General features: G+C 47.0%; 3 protein-coding genes across 3 annotated transcripts; 1 reads left to right on the forward strand and 2 right to left on the reverse strand.

Annotated features, from left to right (window-relative positions):
• Positions 1–1,322: 1,322 nt before the first annotated feature.
• LOC127764728 (protein DCL, chloroplastic) lies at positions 1,323–7,372 on the reverse strand. Its single transcript, XM_052289641.1, has 3 exons — positions 6,696–7,372; positions 2,226–2,340; positions 1,323–1,743 (listed from the first exon to the last, which is right to left on the reverse strand). The coding sequence occupies exons 1-3, from the start codon at positions 7,094–7,096 to the stop codon at positions 1,555–1,557; spliced, it is 705 nt and encodes a 234-aa protein (XP_052145601.1). The 5' UTR covers positions 7,097–7,372; the 3' UTR covers positions 1,323–1,554.
• A 5,861-nt stretch (positions 7,373–13,233) lies between these two features.
• LOC127764731 (uncharacterized) lies at positions 13,234–14,553 on the forward strand. The gene is made up of 2 exons (XM_052289644.1): positions 13,234–13,922; positions 14,214–14,553. Exons 1-2 carry the CDS (start codon positions 13,445–13,447, stop codon positions 14,291–14,293), a joined length of 558 nt encoding a protein of 185 aa, XP_052145604.1. The 5' UTR covers positions 13,234–13,444; the 3' UTR covers positions 14,294–14,553.
• Positions 14,554–16,055: 1,502 nt separating this feature from the next.
• On the reverse strand, positions 16,056–21,107 carry LOC127764725 (bZIP transcription factor 23). Its single transcript, XM_052289638.1, has 4 exons — positions 19,913–21,107; positions 19,376–19,447; positions 18,272–18,301; positions 16,056–16,714 (listed from the first exon to the last, which is right to left on the reverse strand). The coding sequence occupies exons 1-4, from the start codon at positions 20,813–20,815 to the stop codon at positions 16,634–16,636; spliced, it is 1,086 nt and encodes a 361-aa protein (XP_052145598.1). The 5' UTR covers positions 20,816–21,107; the 3' UTR covers positions 16,056–16,633.
• Positions 21,108–21,553: the final 446 nt, after the last annotated feature.

The raw sequence follows: 21,553 nt of genomic DNA on the forward strand, positions 1-21,553 counted from the left end.
GGCCAACGTCGGGGCAGCTTCGTAATCTCGCAGCGCGGCTAACGAATCCCGTGTATGCGGCTAACATCTGGAGGGACGGGATGGCTAAATAAAAGCTCAGAATTTTTGGGTATTTTAGTTTAGGTGGAGGCCGCAAAGATCAGACCAACACGATAATAGTTAAACAAGCCTGTCTAGATACACCGGCAGCGAATGAGAAACGGCCCATGAGCCGTCGTAAGGGTGGATCTGCTTGTAACGCATGTCGTTCTTCTCACCAAATTTCTCTCGTGTCGGATCGTGCTCGCCAAAGTGCAGAGGCGTGCCCTTGCTTCTCACTGTGTGTCTCAAGACTCTGAACCTGAAGGAGAAAATGAAAAATTAACATGCGTCGATGATGTTCTACGTGGAGCATCGACATTGGCAATGTTGATAATGATATACTCCCTTCATCCCGTAATATAGCAATCTAAAATGAAATGAGACACATCCTAAGACTATGAATCTGGACAAGAAATATCGATGCTCCACATAGTCCTAGATTGCTACATTATAGTAGGTACAATAGCAGACTATAAGCCAGCTATAAATATATTTTAAAGAGATAAAGGAAGAGAGAGAATAGTAGCGGGATACAGATCTGTAACCAGCTGCTGCATAGACTCCAAGACGTAATATATGTATGACAGGTGAGACCAGATATTAATAGTATAGGAAGCAACTATTGTATGAATTGTTTATTACATTACACTGGTTATAGATAATTTAGAGCTAATAGTGAGCTACACTATTAAACCTGCTCTTATGGGACGGAGGGAGTACTGATTATAACACCTAAAGTCCTGATGCGACGACACATGGTTCTTCTTTTTCCTTTTTCTTTTTCTTTTTCTTAGGCAGCAACTTATGTTTTTCTGAAGCCTGCAGATGTTACTTACACACCTGATATACTGATACTATTCAGCAATGGTGGCGATGAAATCATCGTGCTATGGGGACAGCAAGGCAGGCAGCTAGTGGCCAAACGTTCGAAACCACACGCCGCGGCCCTTGTCCTTTGATGCGTGTGCAAGGGCGACTTTGCCTGGCCTATCCTGCTGATGCACCAGACAGACAGCGTCTGCCTCTTGGACGACGCCAACCTCCTGTCCTTCCTTGGCCAGTCTCTCGCCTGGGCCTCCAGCCCGCAGGCAACAGATAGAGACCACGCAATTTAACACACACAGTCGTTTTCACCAAAATTGTCAACTTCCGTACTCTCCAATTTAAGCTTTGGAATAGAAACATCAGCTGAGATTTTGATTTTAGACGGATATGGCTGAGAAGAATATGGAATTGCAACATTCAGCCAAGAACTAGCACATATATAACTTCTCAAGAATGAGCGTGCTGCAAAGTCAGGCGTTCAACTGGAAGACTACCCTATATGTACACACAGGAGAAGGAAATTGTATCGAGCCCAACGAGATACTTAGAACGGGAACCTTCCACGTGTGCTTGAACGTATGCAAGATCACAGGGCATTAAGGGCAAATGGGCCAAATCAAAATCAGAGAAATGTTACAAGAAATAATTTTACGAGTCACTAATTCGGTAATCTTGCCTCCTGCGAAAATGTCTGAGAATGAAACTATCTGCATACATGGGGTACTTTTGTCGTATGAGACCTTTGATGCACTTCCAGAATGAAAAATCAACTTGCTCACCATCCTTCCTAACTATGAAAAGACATCTTGAGTTCTCAAATTCTGGATGTAACCCTACCTGCAAAGTAGCACTAAAGGTTAGTGTCCAGTTGGAGTAAACAAATAAAGAAATCACCATTTGTAGCTCATAACCATATTCAATTCAATTTTATTCAAGAAAAAAAACGCAAGTTATTTAATACACGATACAAAAGTCAAACAAGCCAACTAAATAAAACTACAACAAAATAGTGACATTTCTATTCAGAATTTTTGTTAAAAATAAACATGCTGAAGTTTGTTGGTAATCGTGATTCATGGGACTATCACCTTGACACATCAATTACAAAATAAAGTTAAATTACAAGCTGTATGTCTAGAAGTATATTGAGAGCTGTAAATCAAAACAACTTTCTGTGCTCAACACTCAACAGCAAGAAGAGATAAAGATGATAAAACATTATTTCTTTGTTCTTCAGTTTTGAAAAAAAAAAGAAAAAAAACTTGAGTGTTTCGCCTCTATGTCTTAGGAGACTTCCTTATATCTGAGAGATTACATACCGTAAGGTAGTCAATACCGCATCCAATTTTCTTCTCATATTGTGGGTGATAAGGAAGCAATCGTTCCAAAATTGCCTTTTCATGTTCAGGGCTCAGTCGATCACCATTTTCATACCTGCAGCAGTTTCAATATCATACCCTCTCTTTTACTGAATTCTACAAGTGCAATATATATTTAACTTGCAAGAACTAGTATATGAAAGGGAATACTTCCAGATGTTCAATAGACAATAAAATATAAACAAGCTGTTGCACCTTAAGTATTTCAGTTCTGTTGCCTTACAATTATATCTTGCTGATTGTAGGCAAAGCATGGAACCACAGTCCACATGGCATACCTAATACTATAAGAAGGTTGATACGGTGAAGCAATTTCTGACTTGTTATACTTCAATAGTAAGAAGCCATGATAACAAACAACACATGCTTTTTGGGAACAATGCAACAACATCGTTTCTTACATTAACACAACATATCAACATAATTAAACAATTCTTCCACACTTAGGATGCTAAAAGTGCATGAATCACGGTGAACTCATTCCATCCAAAAAGTGGAAAATTATATGACAGGCACAAATATTGCTGGCATCATTCATGTGTTCTGTGATGTATGTGCAACTGATCAAAGTTTCATAATACCTCGTTTTATGAATCATAAACTGTTAGGAAAAATTGCATAAGGCACGTGACACTGATGGTAAGAGAAGAAAAATCATATTTTGGCTGTCTGATATCCATAGCTAATTGGTTGCTTGCATGAGCATGATACACTTTAAGATTATTAATAAAACAAATAAGATCTGTAAAGAAAAGGTGCCGTACTGCTTCCTTGAAGGAACATGTGTAATATAATTGTGGCAGCTACAGGCAGGTGCTAGGACTGATTTATATCAGATGATGGTCTGGTGTGATGAAAGTAGATGAATATGAGGAATAGCCAAATAGAGATATATTGTCATTTGAGTAAAATACACGGCTGGTCCTTAAAGTTGAGCGCGGGTGTCACTTAGGTCCATAATCTTGTAAATTACACATCTAGGTCCACTATCTTGTTTAAGTGACTCATTGAGATCCAAAGGACCTATGACCGGGTTGACTGGCTTACGTGGCTGTCCCGCATGGCAACATATTTGCATTCCCCCCCTTTGCTTCCCCGTGTCTGATCCAATCCCTTCTTCAAATGACGCACGCCGGAACGTGCCGACGGCGACGTGCGCCAGCACGCGCACCTGCGGCACCCACCCGTCTCAACCTCGCTACGCCTGGTGACGCGCCTCGTACCCCTCCGGCAGCCGCTCGCCGGCGTTGCGCCGCGCCCAGAGGAACCGCACACCGTCGTCGACGGGAAGGAAAAGAAGGAGGGGAAGGGGAAGGCCCCCACTCCTGCCAGCCGCAGGTGCACGCGGCAAGCGGCTGCGGCAACTGCTCAAGTCGAGCTCGCCCTGCCGCCCTGCTGCCGCCGTCGAGCTCGCACCCGCCCCGCTCGCGCCGAGCTCGCCGACACCTCCCCCGCACGCACGGCCACGGTAGGCGACCACTCCCCCGGGACGCGGCTGGCGACACCTACCCCGTGCGCGCCGAGCTCGCCGATGCCTCTGGCGCCAATGACCAGCGGGAAGGGAGACCGGTGGATCTGGCCGTCAGTGAGGCGCGAGCGCCACCGGCACGCTAGCTACGAAGATGGTGACGGTGCTCCGAGCTCGCCCACCATGGTCATGGCGACGGTGCTCCGCAAGCTCTCCTCTAGTTCCCTTCGCCGCCCGCAAACTGCTGCCGCATTCGCCCATCGCCGCTCTGCTCGCAGCCCGCCGCCGCGCTTGCCCACCGCCGTTCCGCCCGCCGCCTGTTCTTCAAGAAGGATTTGAGGGTGGGGCGGCAGGGCGCCCGCTGTTGAGAAGGTGATGCTCATCTCCTGCGCCAGCACCACGGCCAACATGTTGTGGCAGGACGGCACATTGCGGCGCGGCATGGCGTCCTTGGAGTTGGTGCCGTTCGACATCCTCAACAACCACGAGTTCTTCCCGGGGCAGCACGTCGACGTTGACACCATGGCGGTGGCAACAACAACGACAGCGAGGCGCGTCGGCTTTGTCGAGGTCCACGACGGCGCGACGTCCTGATCTTCGAGCTCATCAGCCAGTCGCTTCGTCCCCTCTAATATTGTGTCGTTGGCAATCATGCGCCGCTTCGTCGAGGTCCACGACAGCGGCGATGGAGGACGCTGATGTTGGCAAGGCGAGGCCGGAGAACGTGACAAGCGAGGCGGCGCAGCCGTGGTGCGCGACGAGGCGCCGCAGCAGCTCGGCCATCGGTATGACGTGGCCAGCGAAGGGGCTGGCGATGAGGATGACGTGCGATGGCGATGGGCGAGGTGACGACGGAGGCAGCCAAGGGATTTGGGGATTTTTTTGGTGCCCAGGGCTCTACTGTAGCGCGAAGGGGATATTTGCAAATGAGCTGTCTACGTGGAATGCAACGTAGACGGTCAGCTTCGGTCAAACCGGGTTTGGACCTCAATGAGTCACTTAAACAAGATGGTGGACCTAGATGTGCAATTTACAAGATTATGGACCTAAGTGACACCCGCGCTCAACTTTAAGGACCGGCCGTGTATTTTGCTCTTGTCATTTGGTACACCAAAATATCAAATAATGATTTTGAACTAACTCATGCAAACCACAATAGAGTAAGGCAGTAAGCAGTAACATGTGGAATGAATTACATTAGAACGAATTGGCACAAACTAAAACCCTAAATATAATCAGTTTACTGATTAGTCATATGAACCCTGATACAAGGCATATGCTTTGCTGTTATGCCATAATTATAAAAAATTGCACTTGGTACTGGTGGAAATTGGTCTAATTGTGCTTGGCCACTTAATAATTCCATCATGGGATCCGCATAATAAGTTTAGCTTGCACACCATATGTTCGATGAATTGTGTTTCGAAGGAATAATGGTCTTTATAATCCTTGTGCCATGTGACAACATAATAACACATCTAAATATGTGAAAGCAACAAGCTTTCTCAAATGATATTAAGCCACGTCATATGATTTATATGAGCCGTTGGATGCAACAAAAATTCAGCCCCTGCCGTTGGATGCATTGTGTAAAAGAGGCTCAGTAAAAGAGAGCAAACGGTCAAGAATATTCTGGATAGGTTGGGAAGAAGGGAACGAGAGGGAAAGAAATCCGCTCCTGTGCCATCAGCCGTCGCCTGCGCCCGTGCCTTGCCCCGCCGCCACCTGCACCCAGCCCGCCGTGCGCCACCGCCGTCAGTCCCATGCATCGCCACCGCCTGCACCAGCCCGCCGTGCACCGCCGCCGGCAGCCCTGTGCCCCTCCGCCACCTGTGCCCGTGCTGTGCGCTTCCGCCACCTGTGCCCGGCCCGCCGTGCGCCGCCGCTGGCCGTGCCGTGCGCCCGATGTTCCTGACGGCGTGTGCTACTGCCTGCTCCAACCGTGGCACTACGCCACTGCTCCTCTAGGTCCCATGCCGGTACAGTGGCAAGGCACTGGCGAGACTGCACACTGAATTTAGGTCTTTTTTCTGCTGCCGTTTGAGCAATCTAACACTGCAAGGCAGTCTACATACAACATGCAGACTTTGATTTACTCTTTACCAGCCAATAAGCAAATAAATAAGTCTTAGTCCATAGCAGGTTAGAATTTAGCTGATGACTTAAGAATTCCCTTCCATATGCTCAATTCCTGCATACAATTTCCAAAAGGTGAACAAAGAGGCTGATGATATCCTCTCTACCAGATATTGTTTATTCATTCAAATAGATTTGTTCACTCATTTTAACTTTGAGTTCTGGGTTATAAATTTCAGCTGGAAGTCCTCATCTGAAGTTTGGGTTGGAGGGGGAGTAGTACAGTATCATGGTCATTGATCTTCTTGGTTCAATTCTAGATGACTTAATCAACCACTGCAACAGAAAGTTCTCTCTTAAAACAGTAGTTATGCTTACTGATCAAATGGTGGCTTTGTCTAACTGAATATTTTATTCTAGCTGTTAATTTCAATTTGTAACATTTTCGACTTGCTTGAAGGAACATAAAGCACTGGTGATTCCCTCCACTGTGCCCTTTTTGAATCCTACTGCTACGAAGGCAACATCTTTTCTTCAATTCTGTTATTGCCCTAGAATGAGCATTTTGTTTTTATTGAAACCAACGGCAAGAGGTCAATCTTGAATATAACATTTTAAACTTTAGTTGGAAATACAGGTTTGTCTAGACTTAACTATTCTTGTTCTCAGGTTATACAATTTTGCATAGATTCAAATTTAAAGTATACAATTTCATGATCATTATAATTACGACGCATATCTAAATATATACACATGGATTTTATACGGGAATACAAAGTCGTGCAACGCACGACTAAATGGCTAGTGCTAGTGTGAATTACAAATTCCATCTAGAATTAAAGTGAGAAGAAATGATAGTTGCTTACTTGCCGGAGTGCAGAATCATCCGGACGAAGCCGACGAGCGGCACGGTGTCCTCGAGGATGAGGTCCTCCCAATCCACCCACTCCCTCTCCGTCCCCTTCCTCCTCCCCTCCTCCGGCGTCTCATCCTCCCCCGAACCACCACCCGGCGAGGACTCCGCCTCGCTCTCCCCCTCCCCCTCCCCCTCCCCCTCCTCCTCCGCAGCCGCCGTCGTCACGACCGCCGGCCGCCGCAGGATGGCAGCCGGGTCGGGCGTGGCGGCGCTTTGGCCACGCGCCCTCACCGCCACCCCGCAGCCACGGCCACGGGCGACGGCGACGGAGGCGGCGGAGAGGGGGATACGCCCGGGGACGAGGCGCGGGCATGAGACGGCGGCGGCCACAGCCACGGCCATGGGGTGCATATGCGCGGCGGTCGAGGCGGTGGTGGGTTCCGGCCGGTCACGGCATGGTACGGCCGCGCGGCGCCGTGCCGTGGTCTGCCGCTGCTGCGCGCGGTGGGGCTGGAAGAAGAGGGGGGGAGGAGGCGAGGTGGTGGTTCGGACGCGGGGGTTTGGTTTCCACGGCGAGGTTAGTTCGGTGTGGGTGGTGGTGGTGGTGGCAAGTAGTGGCTGGGAAGTGAGGTGCGATGCCGCATGGAGGAGTGGATAGGTCTCTCTCTCCTTTGTCTCTCGGGTTCGTCCCGTGCCGGGAGCGTAGGCGTGGCATCTTGTTTTTCTCCAGTTCTTTTCTTGTTTCTACGGCCTCGGCCTCGGCCAGAAGCCGCGCCACGGTGAGAAGAAACGATCAGGTGGTGTGATATTTTTTTTATTCACCGGGGAAAGGTCAATTTTGATTCGCCTTCAAACTAGGGCTGTGTTCGATTGTGGGGTTGGTAACCCATCCCCTCTGCACGAAAACGGAACGGTCCATCAGCGCGTATTAATTAAGTATTAGGTAATTTTTTAAAAAAAATATATTAATTTGATTTTTTTTAAGCAATTTTCGTATAGAAACTTTTTTAAAAAAACGCACCGTTTAGTAGTTTGAAAAGCGTGCAGAGAGAGATGATGTTGGGAACCTGATGCAACGAACATAGCCTGGTCTGTAACATATTTTTAAAAAACAATTCAACGTTAGTCTGTAGCATATTTTTAAAGTGGTTTCTTAACAGGATATCTATATGACAGCCCAATCATTAAAAATAAATCTATGTGTAAGTGATCATCTCTCGTATTTTTCCTCACCACTCCCCCTCCCCCTCCTACTCTCCTCCGCCTCCCCTCCTCATCCTCTCTCGCACCATAACCGACGAGCCCTTGAGCGACCTCCAAGATCAAAGGCTGGTGGCACAAGTTGATTTCCTCTTCGCCCCTTCTAGTCAGCATGTGAATGTAAACGACAACGTGCCTTCGGAGCTCCCTTGAATTGATTTGGCAGCAAAGAGCAGTAAACAGCGAGGAGGGTGTCAATCTCCCTCCCACCTTCCTCCTCCATCTCCTCGAGCCTTGTCAAGGTCTCGTATGCTGACGCCCTCGTCAAGCTCCCACGCCACCATCAGGCTCCTCACTGCCTACGGCTGCACCACACATAAAATCTATCGCCAATGTAACCCTTTGCGCACATGGTTGTCGCTTGTTATCTTTCCAAATGACTCCCATCCCGCTCCTCTACCTCCACACCTCACTCTTGCTCCTCCTCCTCTTCGTTGACGCCTCTGTCTCTACCCACCACATCTCGCTCCATGTCAACGTGTCCATCGCTAGGTTGGCCTTGCTTTCCCTCGCATTACTCCTGACTGGATCATCACCTACCATGCTTGTGACCTCCACCTTGTCATACATCTGGAGGTCGCGTAGAGCTCTCCTCGTTGTGCTGCCAGTAGACTCCTCAAGCTCCTGTGTTACCAACCACCGTTTGCCTTCTCCTTTATCAACATTATGACGGTAGCATATATAAGCTTCGGACTATCGTACTCGTCGTCCCTACCTTTGTTTGGTCGCCATAGCCGTTGTGCATGGCTTCCTCCACGCTCTCCAGAGTTTGATTTGCTCACACGGTTCTACCGGCACTACCACTCGTTGCCTACAATCCCAACATTGACCTCGTCCTGATCTAGACTCCTTCCCTAGACCCTACCTGTCTGCTTCCTATCATATCGTGCCATCGCTTATCCCGCCAATGAGGTCATCCTTTGTACGCCAACCCTAGTGACCATTAGGAGAGACGGGAGAGATCGAGAGAGTTGAGGGTGAGAGGAGAGAGGTAGAGTAATAGGATAGGGTCCGACGCCACCGATTAAAGCCGGGTCAAACATATTATATAGGACAAAATCATTGTTCAATCCGGTTGGGGAGACAACAACGAACTGGTTTTCATAGTTGGGAAAGACGATATACGTAATTTTATGGTTATAAGAAATGTGAATCAGATTCGGGCAAATAATTAAGGATGCCAAAATGGACTTTGTTCCTTTTCACCACGCGTATCATCTGCGCAGATGGTGCATTTCGGCCCTTTTATGGAATCGCCACGTTGGCCCAACGTGATTTCGATCGGGACAGCCCATGCCATTCACCGTCAGGCGGGTTTGGTTCGGTCTGAGGAGGCCCAGCCGCTCTCCTCTTGGCAGGCTGGGCGCTGGGCTGTAGGCAATCACGGGCCTCCTGGCTACTAGCTGTTCCCTGCCGCGCGGGGCGTCGTCGCCCTTCGGCCTTTCTTTTCGGGTGCCCGTAGTCGGTCCAAACGCCGCCACCGACGCCGGAGATACCGCGCAACGCTAAACGCTGAGCGTCAGCGATCTAAAATACCACCGCCGCGACATGCAACAAGACGTACGAGAAAACCTCCGCACACACTGAGCCGAACCGAACAGCCAGCGAGCGACCCCGTTTATCCGGCCAACCACCATCCGATCGTGCTGCGTACGTGATGGGTGCAGTTGCGATGTGGAAAAAAAGCCGCCCTATAATGGGATGCAGCTGGGGCAAGAGGGAATAATAACGAACAGCCTCCAAATCTATCGTCTGAAAATTTCTTCGTGGAGAAAGCTCAAACCCAGCCGCTAAAACTGGTCAAGATTTCCCGCACATGCTGCTAGCTGCGGCCGTTTGACATCGCTGCCGATCCATCGTCAGGTATTCCGTCGAGACCGCGACAAAAACGAAAGGCCGAAAGGGGGTGGAATATCTTCAAATCGAAGGCATGCAAGAGCAAAGTTTTGATCCAGCCAATTAGGGCCGGCCGGCTTCTCCACTAATTTAAATCTTTTGGCTCCCACACGTTGGAGTTGATACGGGTGGAGGACCCAGTCGCCCAGTGGTCGTGATGACCACTCCTGCACTGCAAGTCTGCAATGCACAGCTCTGAAATGACCAACATATAACCAGATTTGATTAATGTGCAGCTTAAGTCATGCTTCTCCATTAGCAGTACCGTGATGGCGAAGGCAAATCCAGTAGGCATCGGCAACCCTGATTCGTTAATACCCTATTCCCACAGCAACAGACCTATACTGAGGAAGCATTATATTGCTACCTGTATTATCTGTGGCTGAGTTCTACCTGCTGATTCTGTCAAATTTTGGGAGAGAGATATAATTTATGAGGTTCCAGCCTTCTAGGTTGATGTTTAATGGCACTTAATGCATTGACCATTGACGAAAAACTAGTGTCGGTTCCTTGTTAGTTCCAACCCAAGGTCAAGTCCTCTGAAAGAGTACAAAGATGTTCCAGGTGAGGTCATTGTTAGGTGTAGTATTGTATTTGTCTGAATAATCTTGCCTTCTTCTCACGAAACTATGTTGCCATTTCGCAGTGCGATTAATGCAGGTAACTTCTAGTCAGCTGTCATGACATGGACTCGAAGGGAAAAACAACTGCAAGTTGTGTTGTCACTGCATAATGGTTAAACTAATTAAGGCTTTTATTTTCTTCTGAATTCAGAACTGGCAGGTTATTATTATTAGAAGCAAATGCCAATTTCAGCCTAGGAACGGGTCAATGTTCAGTTTGGTTGTACTCCTAACTGGCTACTTCATTATTTTACACAGAGAAAACAAAACAAAACGCTTGTTTAATCGCCAACCAAAAGCAATAGCGAAACCACTCGGCAGTTCAGCTAGACGCAACAACATCATAGAGCATACATATGCGTATCTTTATGGCTGCCAATGCCGTGAAATCTCCCCAATACCTGCAATTATAAAAGGACATTATTGAAGTAGGTCGTCATCCTTCTCATTGTTTTACAGATTGGCCAATCAGAAACGACGAGCAAGAACAAGTTGCTCCTGTATATCATTGCACATCAGTACCATCTTTATACCGGTTGTTGAGACTTGGGAGTCGTCCATGATGTAATCAAGTTAAGAGGCGGTCTTCCATGACGACATTGACTAACAAGAAAAGTAGCCTCGCTTATCAAATGAAGCTCTCTTCTGATTTATTTAGTAGCAATGTTGTAATTTGACTAAGCAGTAAGCACGCATCTTGAATTTTTGTCAACTTACATATATACAAAATCAATTGAAATACAGGAGGGTTTACATTGCTTTCTAGAACATTCAGTGAAAAGAAATCAATGAAATTTCAGAATAATTCTTTGTTCGAAACATGACCCAAATGGCAAGTTAAAAGCACCAACTATTTTGGAGAGAATGGCATTACGCGCAGCTATTGAAAGCTAGCACTGAGTATTAAGCAAAGTCAAGTATGCCGTGCAAATTATGGCATGTCCTTGTTCAAGGCACGTCAGGGATTTCGTTTTCTTGACAATTTTAGACAAGTTTAGAACTTTCGATCGAACAGTGTACTGTGATATGCTACTGTGCTTCCATTGCCTTTGGTTGCTGAATTGCCATAGTTTTTTGTATAAAGTTGAATTGCTGTATTTAGAGGAAGTGTCATATGCTAAATGGGCTAGATATCTTGTCAAGCTACTCTTGCAAATAAGTTTGAAATGAACTCATCCCCTCGGTACAAATCATTGAACGTGTGGATCAGACATGATTAGGAATGCTTAATTGCGATTGGCAAACCATGAAATCCTGGTGAGAACACAAGTTCCATTGTGTTGTCGGAATCAGATTGATTTTCTGATGTTTATTTCTGGGTGGGAAAGTGGATTTTAAATATGTCTGCAGATATTTTTGTATTGTCAATCCATATCGAGAGGGATTACGATTGATAGTGAGATGCATGAGGGATTGTGGATACTCAATCATGTAAACGTTGATCGATCATTCTTCTTTCTGTGCAAGCAACTCTTACCACCTAATGTGGTTAGCTGATCAAGCAACGGCAATGCTATTTCGATTGCAGGACTTTCACAAATTTCAAGCAGTCAAGCTAAAACCGATTAGATCTTGGCATGATTTTTTAAAAAACCTTCCCATGTTAAAACCAAAATCAAGCATGGGCTCTTCTAATTATCCAATTTGAATACGGATAAAACTATTCCCTTCGTACCTCCTAAATGCAAATTCTTCACCTGGTTATTAATATGGAACAGGATATGGACTGTGGATCGATTACAGAAGAGAGGATGGGTGAATCAGTGGATCTGCCCACTATGCTACACCACTCAGAAAACATCGACGCATCTTCTCGCGCACTGCAGGTTCTCCAAGCGAATCTGGCAGGAGATCCAACGCTGGATTGGTCTAGACCTTGACATGTAGAACTGGGGCAACCGCACGTCCATAGAGGATTGGTGGTATCACCTCATGCTGAGGTTGCCGAGACCGACCAAGACACTGAAGTCGCTAATCATCTCATTGCTTGGGAGTTTTGATGCGAACGTAATGCAAAGATTTTCCAACACGTTGACACCATACCACCAAGGCACCAACCATTATTGCAAAGATCAAGGAAGAAGCGGTTACATGGGTGAGGGCAGGGGCAACCCCACTAGCAGAGTTCATATTCTAGGAAACACGGACTAGACTTTCTTCTTTTGGCTTTTGCTCTTTGTCCCTATAAATATGTTCTATCAATATATACTAGGCAAAGCTTTTACCCCTTTTTTTTGAAAAAAAATCTAATTGGTTGAAAATGAATGAGTTGTTTGCATTAGAATCGGTGTCCCATAAACAATTATTATGTTGTATTAAAAAATTTTAGTCGTATAAATTTTACACATATTATTATATTGTAAACACTAATTACATTGCCATATATTTAAAAAATATTATCTTTTACAGTATCATCATAAAGTTTCTCTGACTACCGGTCCCACCTGTCATCGACCTGCGCTCGTAAGGCAGCCGAGCAGGGCACTCGTGTCGTACAAATACTAGTGTGTACCGCATCGCACTGAAATCACAACCGAACCCACCACAGATTCAAACGGGCGAACTCAAAATCGGCGATTTAAACGGCAATAAACGGGTGAAATTTTAGTGCATTTGCTCCTCATTCCCGTGAGTCCGTGACCCAAATTAAATGCCTTTATAATTACTGCCCTCCGATTCAAACCACCACCGTTGGATCAAGGGCTATATATATATATAAATAAAAGCTTCTTTCCCTCTTACGTCGGCACACGTCACGCAGCTGACCGCGCAAAGGAAAAGGAAGGCGGCGGCGGCGGGAGGAGGAGAGGATAAAAATCCCATCGCCGCGGCGGCTTCGAGGGCCTCGAAGCTCTCGTCTCCCACATCCCCCCTTCGCCTCGCGGGGCGGGGGCCGGAGGAGGAGGAGGAGGGCGGCCCGACGCGACGGCGTACGGGCGGAGGAGGACGGAGAGGGAGGGGCCGACGGCTCGCCGCCGTCATGGAGAAGGTTAGCCATCTGATGAACGGCGGCTGCGGCGGCGTGGGGAAGAGGAGGGGCCTTCCGGCGGCGGGGGTGGGGCTAGGGCTGCAGAAGCAGAACTCGTGGTCGCCGGACATGGAGAGGGACGAGGCGTGGGAGCGGCGGCGCGGGATGAACAAGGGATCGTCGTCGTCGTCGGCGCTGCGGCGGGTGAGGAGCGTCACGGACGACGACCTCGACGAGCTGCGCGGGTGCATGGATCTCGGGTTCGGGTTCGAGGCGGCCGGGTGCCCGCTGTGCGGCGCCGGGAGGAGCCGCCTGGTGGAGACGCTCCCCGCGCTGGACCTCTACTACGCCGTTCACGGCAACGCCGGCGGCGGCGGCGGCGGCGCGGGCGAGGTTTACGCCGCCGCGAGCCCCTGCTCGTGCGGCGCCTCCTCGTCGGATGTGTCCGAGGAGTCGCCGCTCGGGAGCCCCATGTCCATACTCTCTCCAGGTATGTATACGTGTTTACCTCGTACTCGCAAGTCGCATCCACTTCATTGATACATCAATCGTGCTGTTGTTGATTATACTTCCATGATATATATCAATCGTGGTGTTGATTAGATTGAGAGAGGCCACTTCCTAGATGCAGAGCACCTGTGAATCTTATCAGAGAAAACATAGATTTTTCTTTTCTGTAATAAATATGATTTAGGTCTCGTCGTCTCGATGTTTTGGTATTCGATTATTAGTTAAAAGTTTTGGATTTTGATTTCGATTCTGATTGATCGATGTGGTGCAGGAGACACGCCGGAGACGGTGAAGATGAGGCTGAAGCAGTGGGCGCAGGTGGTGGCGTTGTCCGTGCGCAACCGTTGCTGAACTCGTCGGCGACGCCACGCCATTGACATCTTCTCTTGCATCGAGAAGAATGCAAGAACGAAAACTTAGAAGGATAAAAAAAGAATATCCCCTGCCTCGATGCGTCGGATGCGCGAAAAAAAAAGGAAAGTGAAAGGAATTTAGGGTTTGGTGGGCCGCCGCCTTCCACCCTCCGGCCGGCTCCCCTCCTCCTATCTATCCTATCTTGAACGGTTCAAGTTCATTTAACATTATCATAATATCATTCAGTCATTCAGCCATCCTTTTTCTTTACTTTAGCAGATTTCTTGCTTATTCCCCTAATTCAGATCTTTATCAATCATCAATGTAAATCCATGAGGTAGACTAATTTTATTTCCAAAAAAATGATTATTGCTCATGCTCATTGCTCTCAAAATTCGATGAACAATCAACCATGCAAAAGTGAAATGTTCTCTGCTATCTGCATGGAGACGAAAGAATCTGAAAGCCTGAAATTCTTCTTGAGAAAGCGTCAGCCGTGAAGCAGAGCAGACGGCCCGGTTTGATGCAGGCTCTGCACCATCTGTACATCGTCGTCTTCGTCATCGATGTGCAGTGCATTCTACGGAGAATTGTTTGGTTGGGGTGGGCAGGACAGGCTGTGGTCCGGCTGGCGCCGAATGGGGGAGGAGGGATGCACGCAGCGCAGGCACGTACAGTTGGGCGTCCCTGTCCGTCGTCGTCTTGGCACGGCGATCTGTCTGTCTCTAGCTGGTACGGGGGCTCTCGTCTCTTTCTCACTTCACTCTACACACACGCAGGGTCACACCCGTCACGTTCGTCAGGCGCACGGCGGCGTCGCAGTAAACAGCAACGCCGTCTCGCCGTGCAAGGTTTGCTGGTACTAACCCGGAGGTCAATCTTGTGTTAATTGGCGTGCATTGATGCGGGCTCTTTTTGAGTGGCAAACGGTGCTCGTCCGTTGGCGCCGCCACGTACAGGCATTACGGCTGTATTTAGTTCCTTCCAAAATTGAAAGTTTGGGTTAAAACTGATATAACGTGACTGAAAAATTGTGTGTGTATGATAGGTTGATGTGATGGTAAAAGTTGAAAGTTTGGATCCAAAGTTTATATCTAAACACAGCCTACAGCTCACGATAGAATTGAAGAGCTATAGCTAGCTCTGTCAGTGAACGTAAAAAGTCAGTGAATGTAAAAAGAAAAGGCTCTGACAGTGCCCTTCAAGTGGCACGCGGGTGTGTCCTGTGCTGCAAAAACGATTTTACCGCGACTTCTGAGAGAATTTTAGCCTGACTAACTAACGTTACCTCTGAGAAAGTTTGTTATACTATCCGACGCTGCTAATAATACCCAATTGGTGAAAGAATCGTGAGATGCTTGTCCAGATTCTCCAGGAGAGCTATTCCGATGAAGTGATGAGGTGAAATGAGATGCCCCCTCAGGTGCTGCACGTGTCTGGACAGCGAGTTGGATCAATCCCGGAGTAGGATGGCCACGACGGAGACGGACAGCTACACGAAACGTCCCCCAAATTCATGTCGCGTCACTGGCCGGCCACATGACCAGGCGCCCCCACATTGCTCGTGGTGTTATCCATGATAAGCAATGCGTTTCTCACAAATTTGGCACAATGCTATACAGTATACACACACAGCCCAGTGCCATGGTTCATATAAATTCAGATACATCTTGTCCAAGTGTTATCCATGATAAGCAATCCGTTTCTCACAAATTTGGCACAATGCTATACAGTATACACACACAGCCCAGTGCCATGGTTCATATAAATTCAGATACACCTTGTCCAAAATGGGTTCATGTAAATTCAGATACATCTTGTCCAAAATGGCAAGGAAAAGTACATATGTATAAGTTCAGATACATCTTATCCAAAATGGCAAGAGAAGTACACAAATTAAGAACAAGATGGTAACACCGACATAGGTTCCTACAGCAGCAAAATACAATACAGGTAGCAGGCACCATGGTTAAATAGGTTACATACAATGCTTGGATATAACTCAGACAACTAAAACCTATCGAGTGAATATCTCAGGCAGCCTGTCCGCCCAAGAGACAAGCCCACGGACTAATGGTTGGCCTACAAGGGCAGATCGATCTGGCGATTCTGAACTAACCTACTACTATACTCACTTTGAAAGGACTGTGTTCTAGTTACAGGTAACTGGCAGCTTCACCATCCTACTACTACTGTAATCACCGCTCACTTTGAAAGGACTGTGTTCTAGTTACAGGTAACCAGGTCTTCAGCTTCACCATCCTACAACTACTATGATCACTGCTCACATTGAAAGGACTGTGTTCTAGTTACAGGTAACTAGGCCTTTAGCTTCGATCACCATGGACCCGTCAGAGTCCTCCGAAGGCAAATTCTCTTTGCTGTCGGTCCAACTTGTCGGCTCATTCTCTCTAGAATCTGCAGAAACCATTAACAGTGCATTATTAGGCTTTTACGCGGTAGTGTCTTGCAGCCACAGAGGAAAATCTCAAACTAGGAAACGAAAAGCTTGGAAACTTCTCTCCCAAATTTACCAGGAACAATTGTCAGATAGTATGCTGACAGAAAAATAAGGAACCCCATTTTGAAGTCATTAAAACCCAACCAAAGGACAACATAAATTAAATAGAATTGAGTGGTGATTTGCTTTTTCAAAAATGAATTGTACAGTTTATGATAACATCAGAGGCTCCATTGTTTTCCTTTTTACCAAAATACAATTATGTCGAGTAGAAGTGGCAAGAGTCTACAAGAGGCTCTTTCTCAGAAATAGAAATACCAAGTATGTGTGCTACATACCAGTATTAGTTAGAGCAAGCATTCAGTAATTCAGTTTTTGTCCAATCCACATTTTTTCAGGGTTAGAGTAGCCTCTAAAAAACTGATGATTCTAAGTTTCAAACCATTTGTGGCACTCCCTTAGCTTCTGTACACATTCAAACTAGTGGTCTAAGATGTGGAAAAACAACTAGGACACGGAGGGAGTGCGGTTTGAAATTCTGCCGCCTCAGTGTTATGAGAACATATCCCTTTTTACAGAGAACAGTCCGTCTTCTCAGCAGAGTTTACAACGATTGGCCTAAGGAGGTATCCATAGATTTTACAGTGTTGAGAGATGTGTTAACTTCATGTAAAGTTCAGTCAAAATTGTCAGTTAAATTGATTGTAACAAACAATATTGACAGTTTCACAATTGTCTATCCTGTCATAACTTTTTTAAGTGTTATGTTGTGGAAAATACAGTTATACCCCACTACGATGGAAACATATGCATTAAACTATACACACATCAAATAACTGTTTTTTGAATAAACTTTAATATTTGCTTGCCCTTCCAATGTTGCATTTAGTTAAAACTGTATTATTATAGATGAAATATCATTTAAATGGTTATAATTCAACAATGATGGCAGTTGACTGATCAATTCAAAGAATTTCTTTTTTAGTTTAAGCCATTTAAATGCTGCCACCTAACCCCTGATGTAGGAAAATGCAATCAATCACATCGACATCAGTCCTTGCCTCATTATTTCTCAACCCCCCACAAAGCTTTACTTCATCATTGCTTAAAATCCCATACTATAAGGTAATAGTGTGAAAGCCAAAACTCACGACCAGTAGCTATCAATCAGAACATAACGTTTGACATTCAAACAAGTGAATCAATAATTGTTAATATACACAGCATACATTTTCCTAACAATAATTGTTAAAATTCACACCATACATTACGAGCGAAAAATAATCATAGAGCAGAGCATATGTATGATATTGACAGATTAGGCTGTAATACTCATGTAAAGGGTAAAACTATCAGATTTTACAGAGTAAAACTTTTTGGTAAACAAGTAAGCTATCAGTAAAACAGAGCATGCCTAGGTTGCACAGCTTCGTTTTGTTTCTTGTTTGACATTAATAAGCAAAACATAGTACCTATCCAGAGCAAAAGATTTTTTTTCCAAGATAAGCAATTACCTCATTCTTTTGCTGCTCCAACATTTCATCCTGCACATTAGAATACATAAAAATAAGTTCAAATGCTAAAGCATAATCAAATGAATAGAGTAGCTACTGCCTACTAGTCCACTATCCTAAGGGAATAGAATTGTCAGGTCTTAAGGCACTTATGTTTGAATCATGTAAAGCCTTTCTTTTGTTTTCCTTCTCAGAAGTACTTACCATGAAAGGCGGACAAAACAAGGGCAAACCTCAAAGAATGTAATAAGACAGTGCAAAATGAAATAATCACAATTGTGGGTGTGGGTGCAATGCAACATTCATAAGTACTATTTTAGTTAGACTTGCAATTAAGATGCATGATAAGCTACGTATATTACAATTTATAAAATGAAATATCCTGTACAAAGAAGGCAAGCAACTAACCAGCAGTCCACCACCAAACTATTTAAACAGTTTAAAATGGAACCGACTTTGATTACTCTACCATGCCTTCAGTTTTGTTTAGAACTAACTTTCAAGCGTGGAACATATTTCATGGTAACTTGTCAGTTTAGAATTAGTTTCCAATTTCAAAAGTAGACTATAAAGTAAGGGGCTACACTAGAGTATAGCGTCAATACAACTTCCGTCACTAAAAGAGTGGTATTGTCCATGTTCATAGCTAAAAAGATACTCTTTTAAGGATGGAGGAAGTATATGAAAACACCTATAATATTTCTATTGGTAAGGACCTCACTTGGTCAAATGCTCTGGAGACTACTGCTAGAAACTAAGTGGACATGTGGCAAACTAGTGACAATTGAGAATAACAAAAACTGATAGTTTAAGATTTCAAAACAGCAATTTTTTTAGTTTGATGATTAGCAACTTGCCACCATGTGACAGTGACACAAGGGTCCCTCTGAAATCAATGGCGTATCATCAAATCCCCAATCTAAAGAGTGGCAGTTCGCAGGCAAATGAATAATATGCCAGCATCAAATGCTTCATTGGAATTCCATATGTTTGAAAGTTTAAAGATTACCAAAGTGTACTAAGTACTTCAACTCATGAAGAAGTATTTCCAAATTATAACGAACAAAACTCAAACTAGAAATGTAAACAGAACATGGAGAGTACCTGCTTTTTCTGGAGTTCATCGTTCAGCTCCTTAAGTTTTGCTACCTCAGCTTCCAATTCCATCATATATGCCTGCTCCATATAAGGAAGCACAAATTAAATCCATAAAAAATGACAAAAAGTTTTAGAACATCAATAGCAACTTAGCAAGGAGAAAAAGATATGCTTATGTTTTATAAACACCACTTTGTTTTATGTTTATAGCGTGTATACTAATTTTAGGCTAGGCTTAATACGTGCAAAAGATATGTTTATAGCGTTTATACTAATTAAATTTCAGTATGTTTGAACCAAATACAGCATAAACTTTGCAAATATGAGGCACATATCCTAGTTTGCAAATAAAACGATCAGCATGATGATAAACATTTCTCACGGTTATTACTATTTGTTAGTTGTCGCATCGAAAAGAAAAGAATTGCTTAAAAGGGAAAATATATGTGCTACACATGTCACTACAGGCAAGTACTAGAAGGCAAGGCAATTCGACAAGTAAATGCTAAACAGTTGCAAGTTGCAACAAAAAGGACTTTTCACCTGTTTCCTCTGGCGCGACCTCGCGGCAGACTCCCTGTTCTTGATCATCCGCCGCTGTCTTCTCTCGACAACCTTCTCGATGCCCGGTGCCTTCCTTCCCCTCAGCCCACCATTGAAAACGTACGGCACCGGCGATGGCGACAGCGACGACAGGTCCCCGCCTTCCATCTTGCCGAAGCCATTGGACGAGACCGGCCTCACCGGCGAAACCAACGACGCGGCACCACCACCGCCGTGTCCGACAGCTCCCGAGACCAGCCCACTTCCCAGCGAGAGCGGAGGCACCATCGGAGGGAACACATTGCTCTGACCGAACAACATCGGCGTCTGCTGCTGCGGCGGCGGCGGGGGAGGTACAGCAGCCGCCGTAGGAGTCGGCGCCGGCGGGACGGGCGGGACCGACATGTCCTCCCTCACCACGCCGGCCCGCACGAGGAACTCCTCCAGCGTGATCTCCCCGAGCGTCTGCTGCCGGTGCGCCGGCGGCGGGGTCTCCGCGGCGGCCGGCGCGGTGGAGGCGCCGCCGCCACCGAAGCACATCATGTCGCGCCAGACCTCGTCGACGGTCTTCTGGCTGAGCGTGCGGGGGAGGGTCAGCGACCCCTGCCTCTGAACGGGCGGCGCCCCCACCGCCGCGTGCTCCGCCGCCGCCACGGACGCCGTCGTCGCCGTCGTCGTCGTGGCGGCGCCGACGGCGTGCGACTCCTCGGCCGTCCAGATGCTGCGGAGGAGCTCGTCCATGTTCATGGACCCGAAGTCCTTCCCGACCCCGCCCAGCGTGCTCTGGAACTCGTCGAACGTGAGCGAGTACACCGACCCCTGCCTCGCCAACGGCAGCGGCGTCATCGGCGGCAGCTGCTGCTGCTGCTGCTGCTGCCTCCCGCTCCCTCCCGGAAAATCCATCTCCAAACTCCAACCAACCAATCCCCAACACCCCAGCACCAAACTCACCCAACCAAACCAATCGAAAACTCCGCACGGGGAGCAACCACCACGCCTGCTTCCCCGTAACGCAACGAGGGATCAGAGACGGGAACCTGAGGAGAGGTGGGATGTGGAGCTCTGGCGTTGGTGAGGAGGACGCGGGCGCCGCGGCGAGGCGAGGAGAGGAAACCGGACAGGTGTCGGCAGCGAGGAGCCGTGTGGGGGTGCGTTTAAAACGCCGGCCTCGAGAGCGACGAAGTGACACCCTCCAATCTCGATTAGTGCGTGCCGGGTAATAAAGTTTTAGTATACTCCTTCCTCCCCTTTTCGCACCGCGCACACAGCGATTGGTCCACCACTCGTACTCCGGTCATCAGATCTCGCGGGGGCTTCGCAGTGGGGCCGGGGTGTCAGTGGTGTGGGGGATCTGCGGGGTGGGGTGGGGTGGGTCGAGTGGGATAAGGTATTTTAATCGTGTTTGGTTCAATTGGTTGGGATGCTGGACTCAACGTGGTGGGGACCACACGGGGGGGAGGATTGTGCGCGGGGGACGCGAAACGTGGCGGCATCCGCACGATGCTGACGGGTGGCGACGCGACGGGCTGCCCTATGGGAGGACGCGAGGTGGGAGCATCCGTGCGGGCGGGAGGGGACAGGTGGACGGTGCGGATCGTGGTGGAACCACCACCAACCAGGCAATCAGCCGTGACGCGGGCC

This window comes from Oryza glaberrima, chromosome 2 (assembly GCF_000147395.1).
Source record: "Oryza glaberrima chromosome 2, OglaRS2, whole genome shotgun sequence".
NCBI classification, from domain to species: domain Eukaryota; kingdom Viridiplantae; phylum Streptophyta; class Magnoliopsida; order Poales; family Poaceae; genus Oryza; species Oryza glaberrima.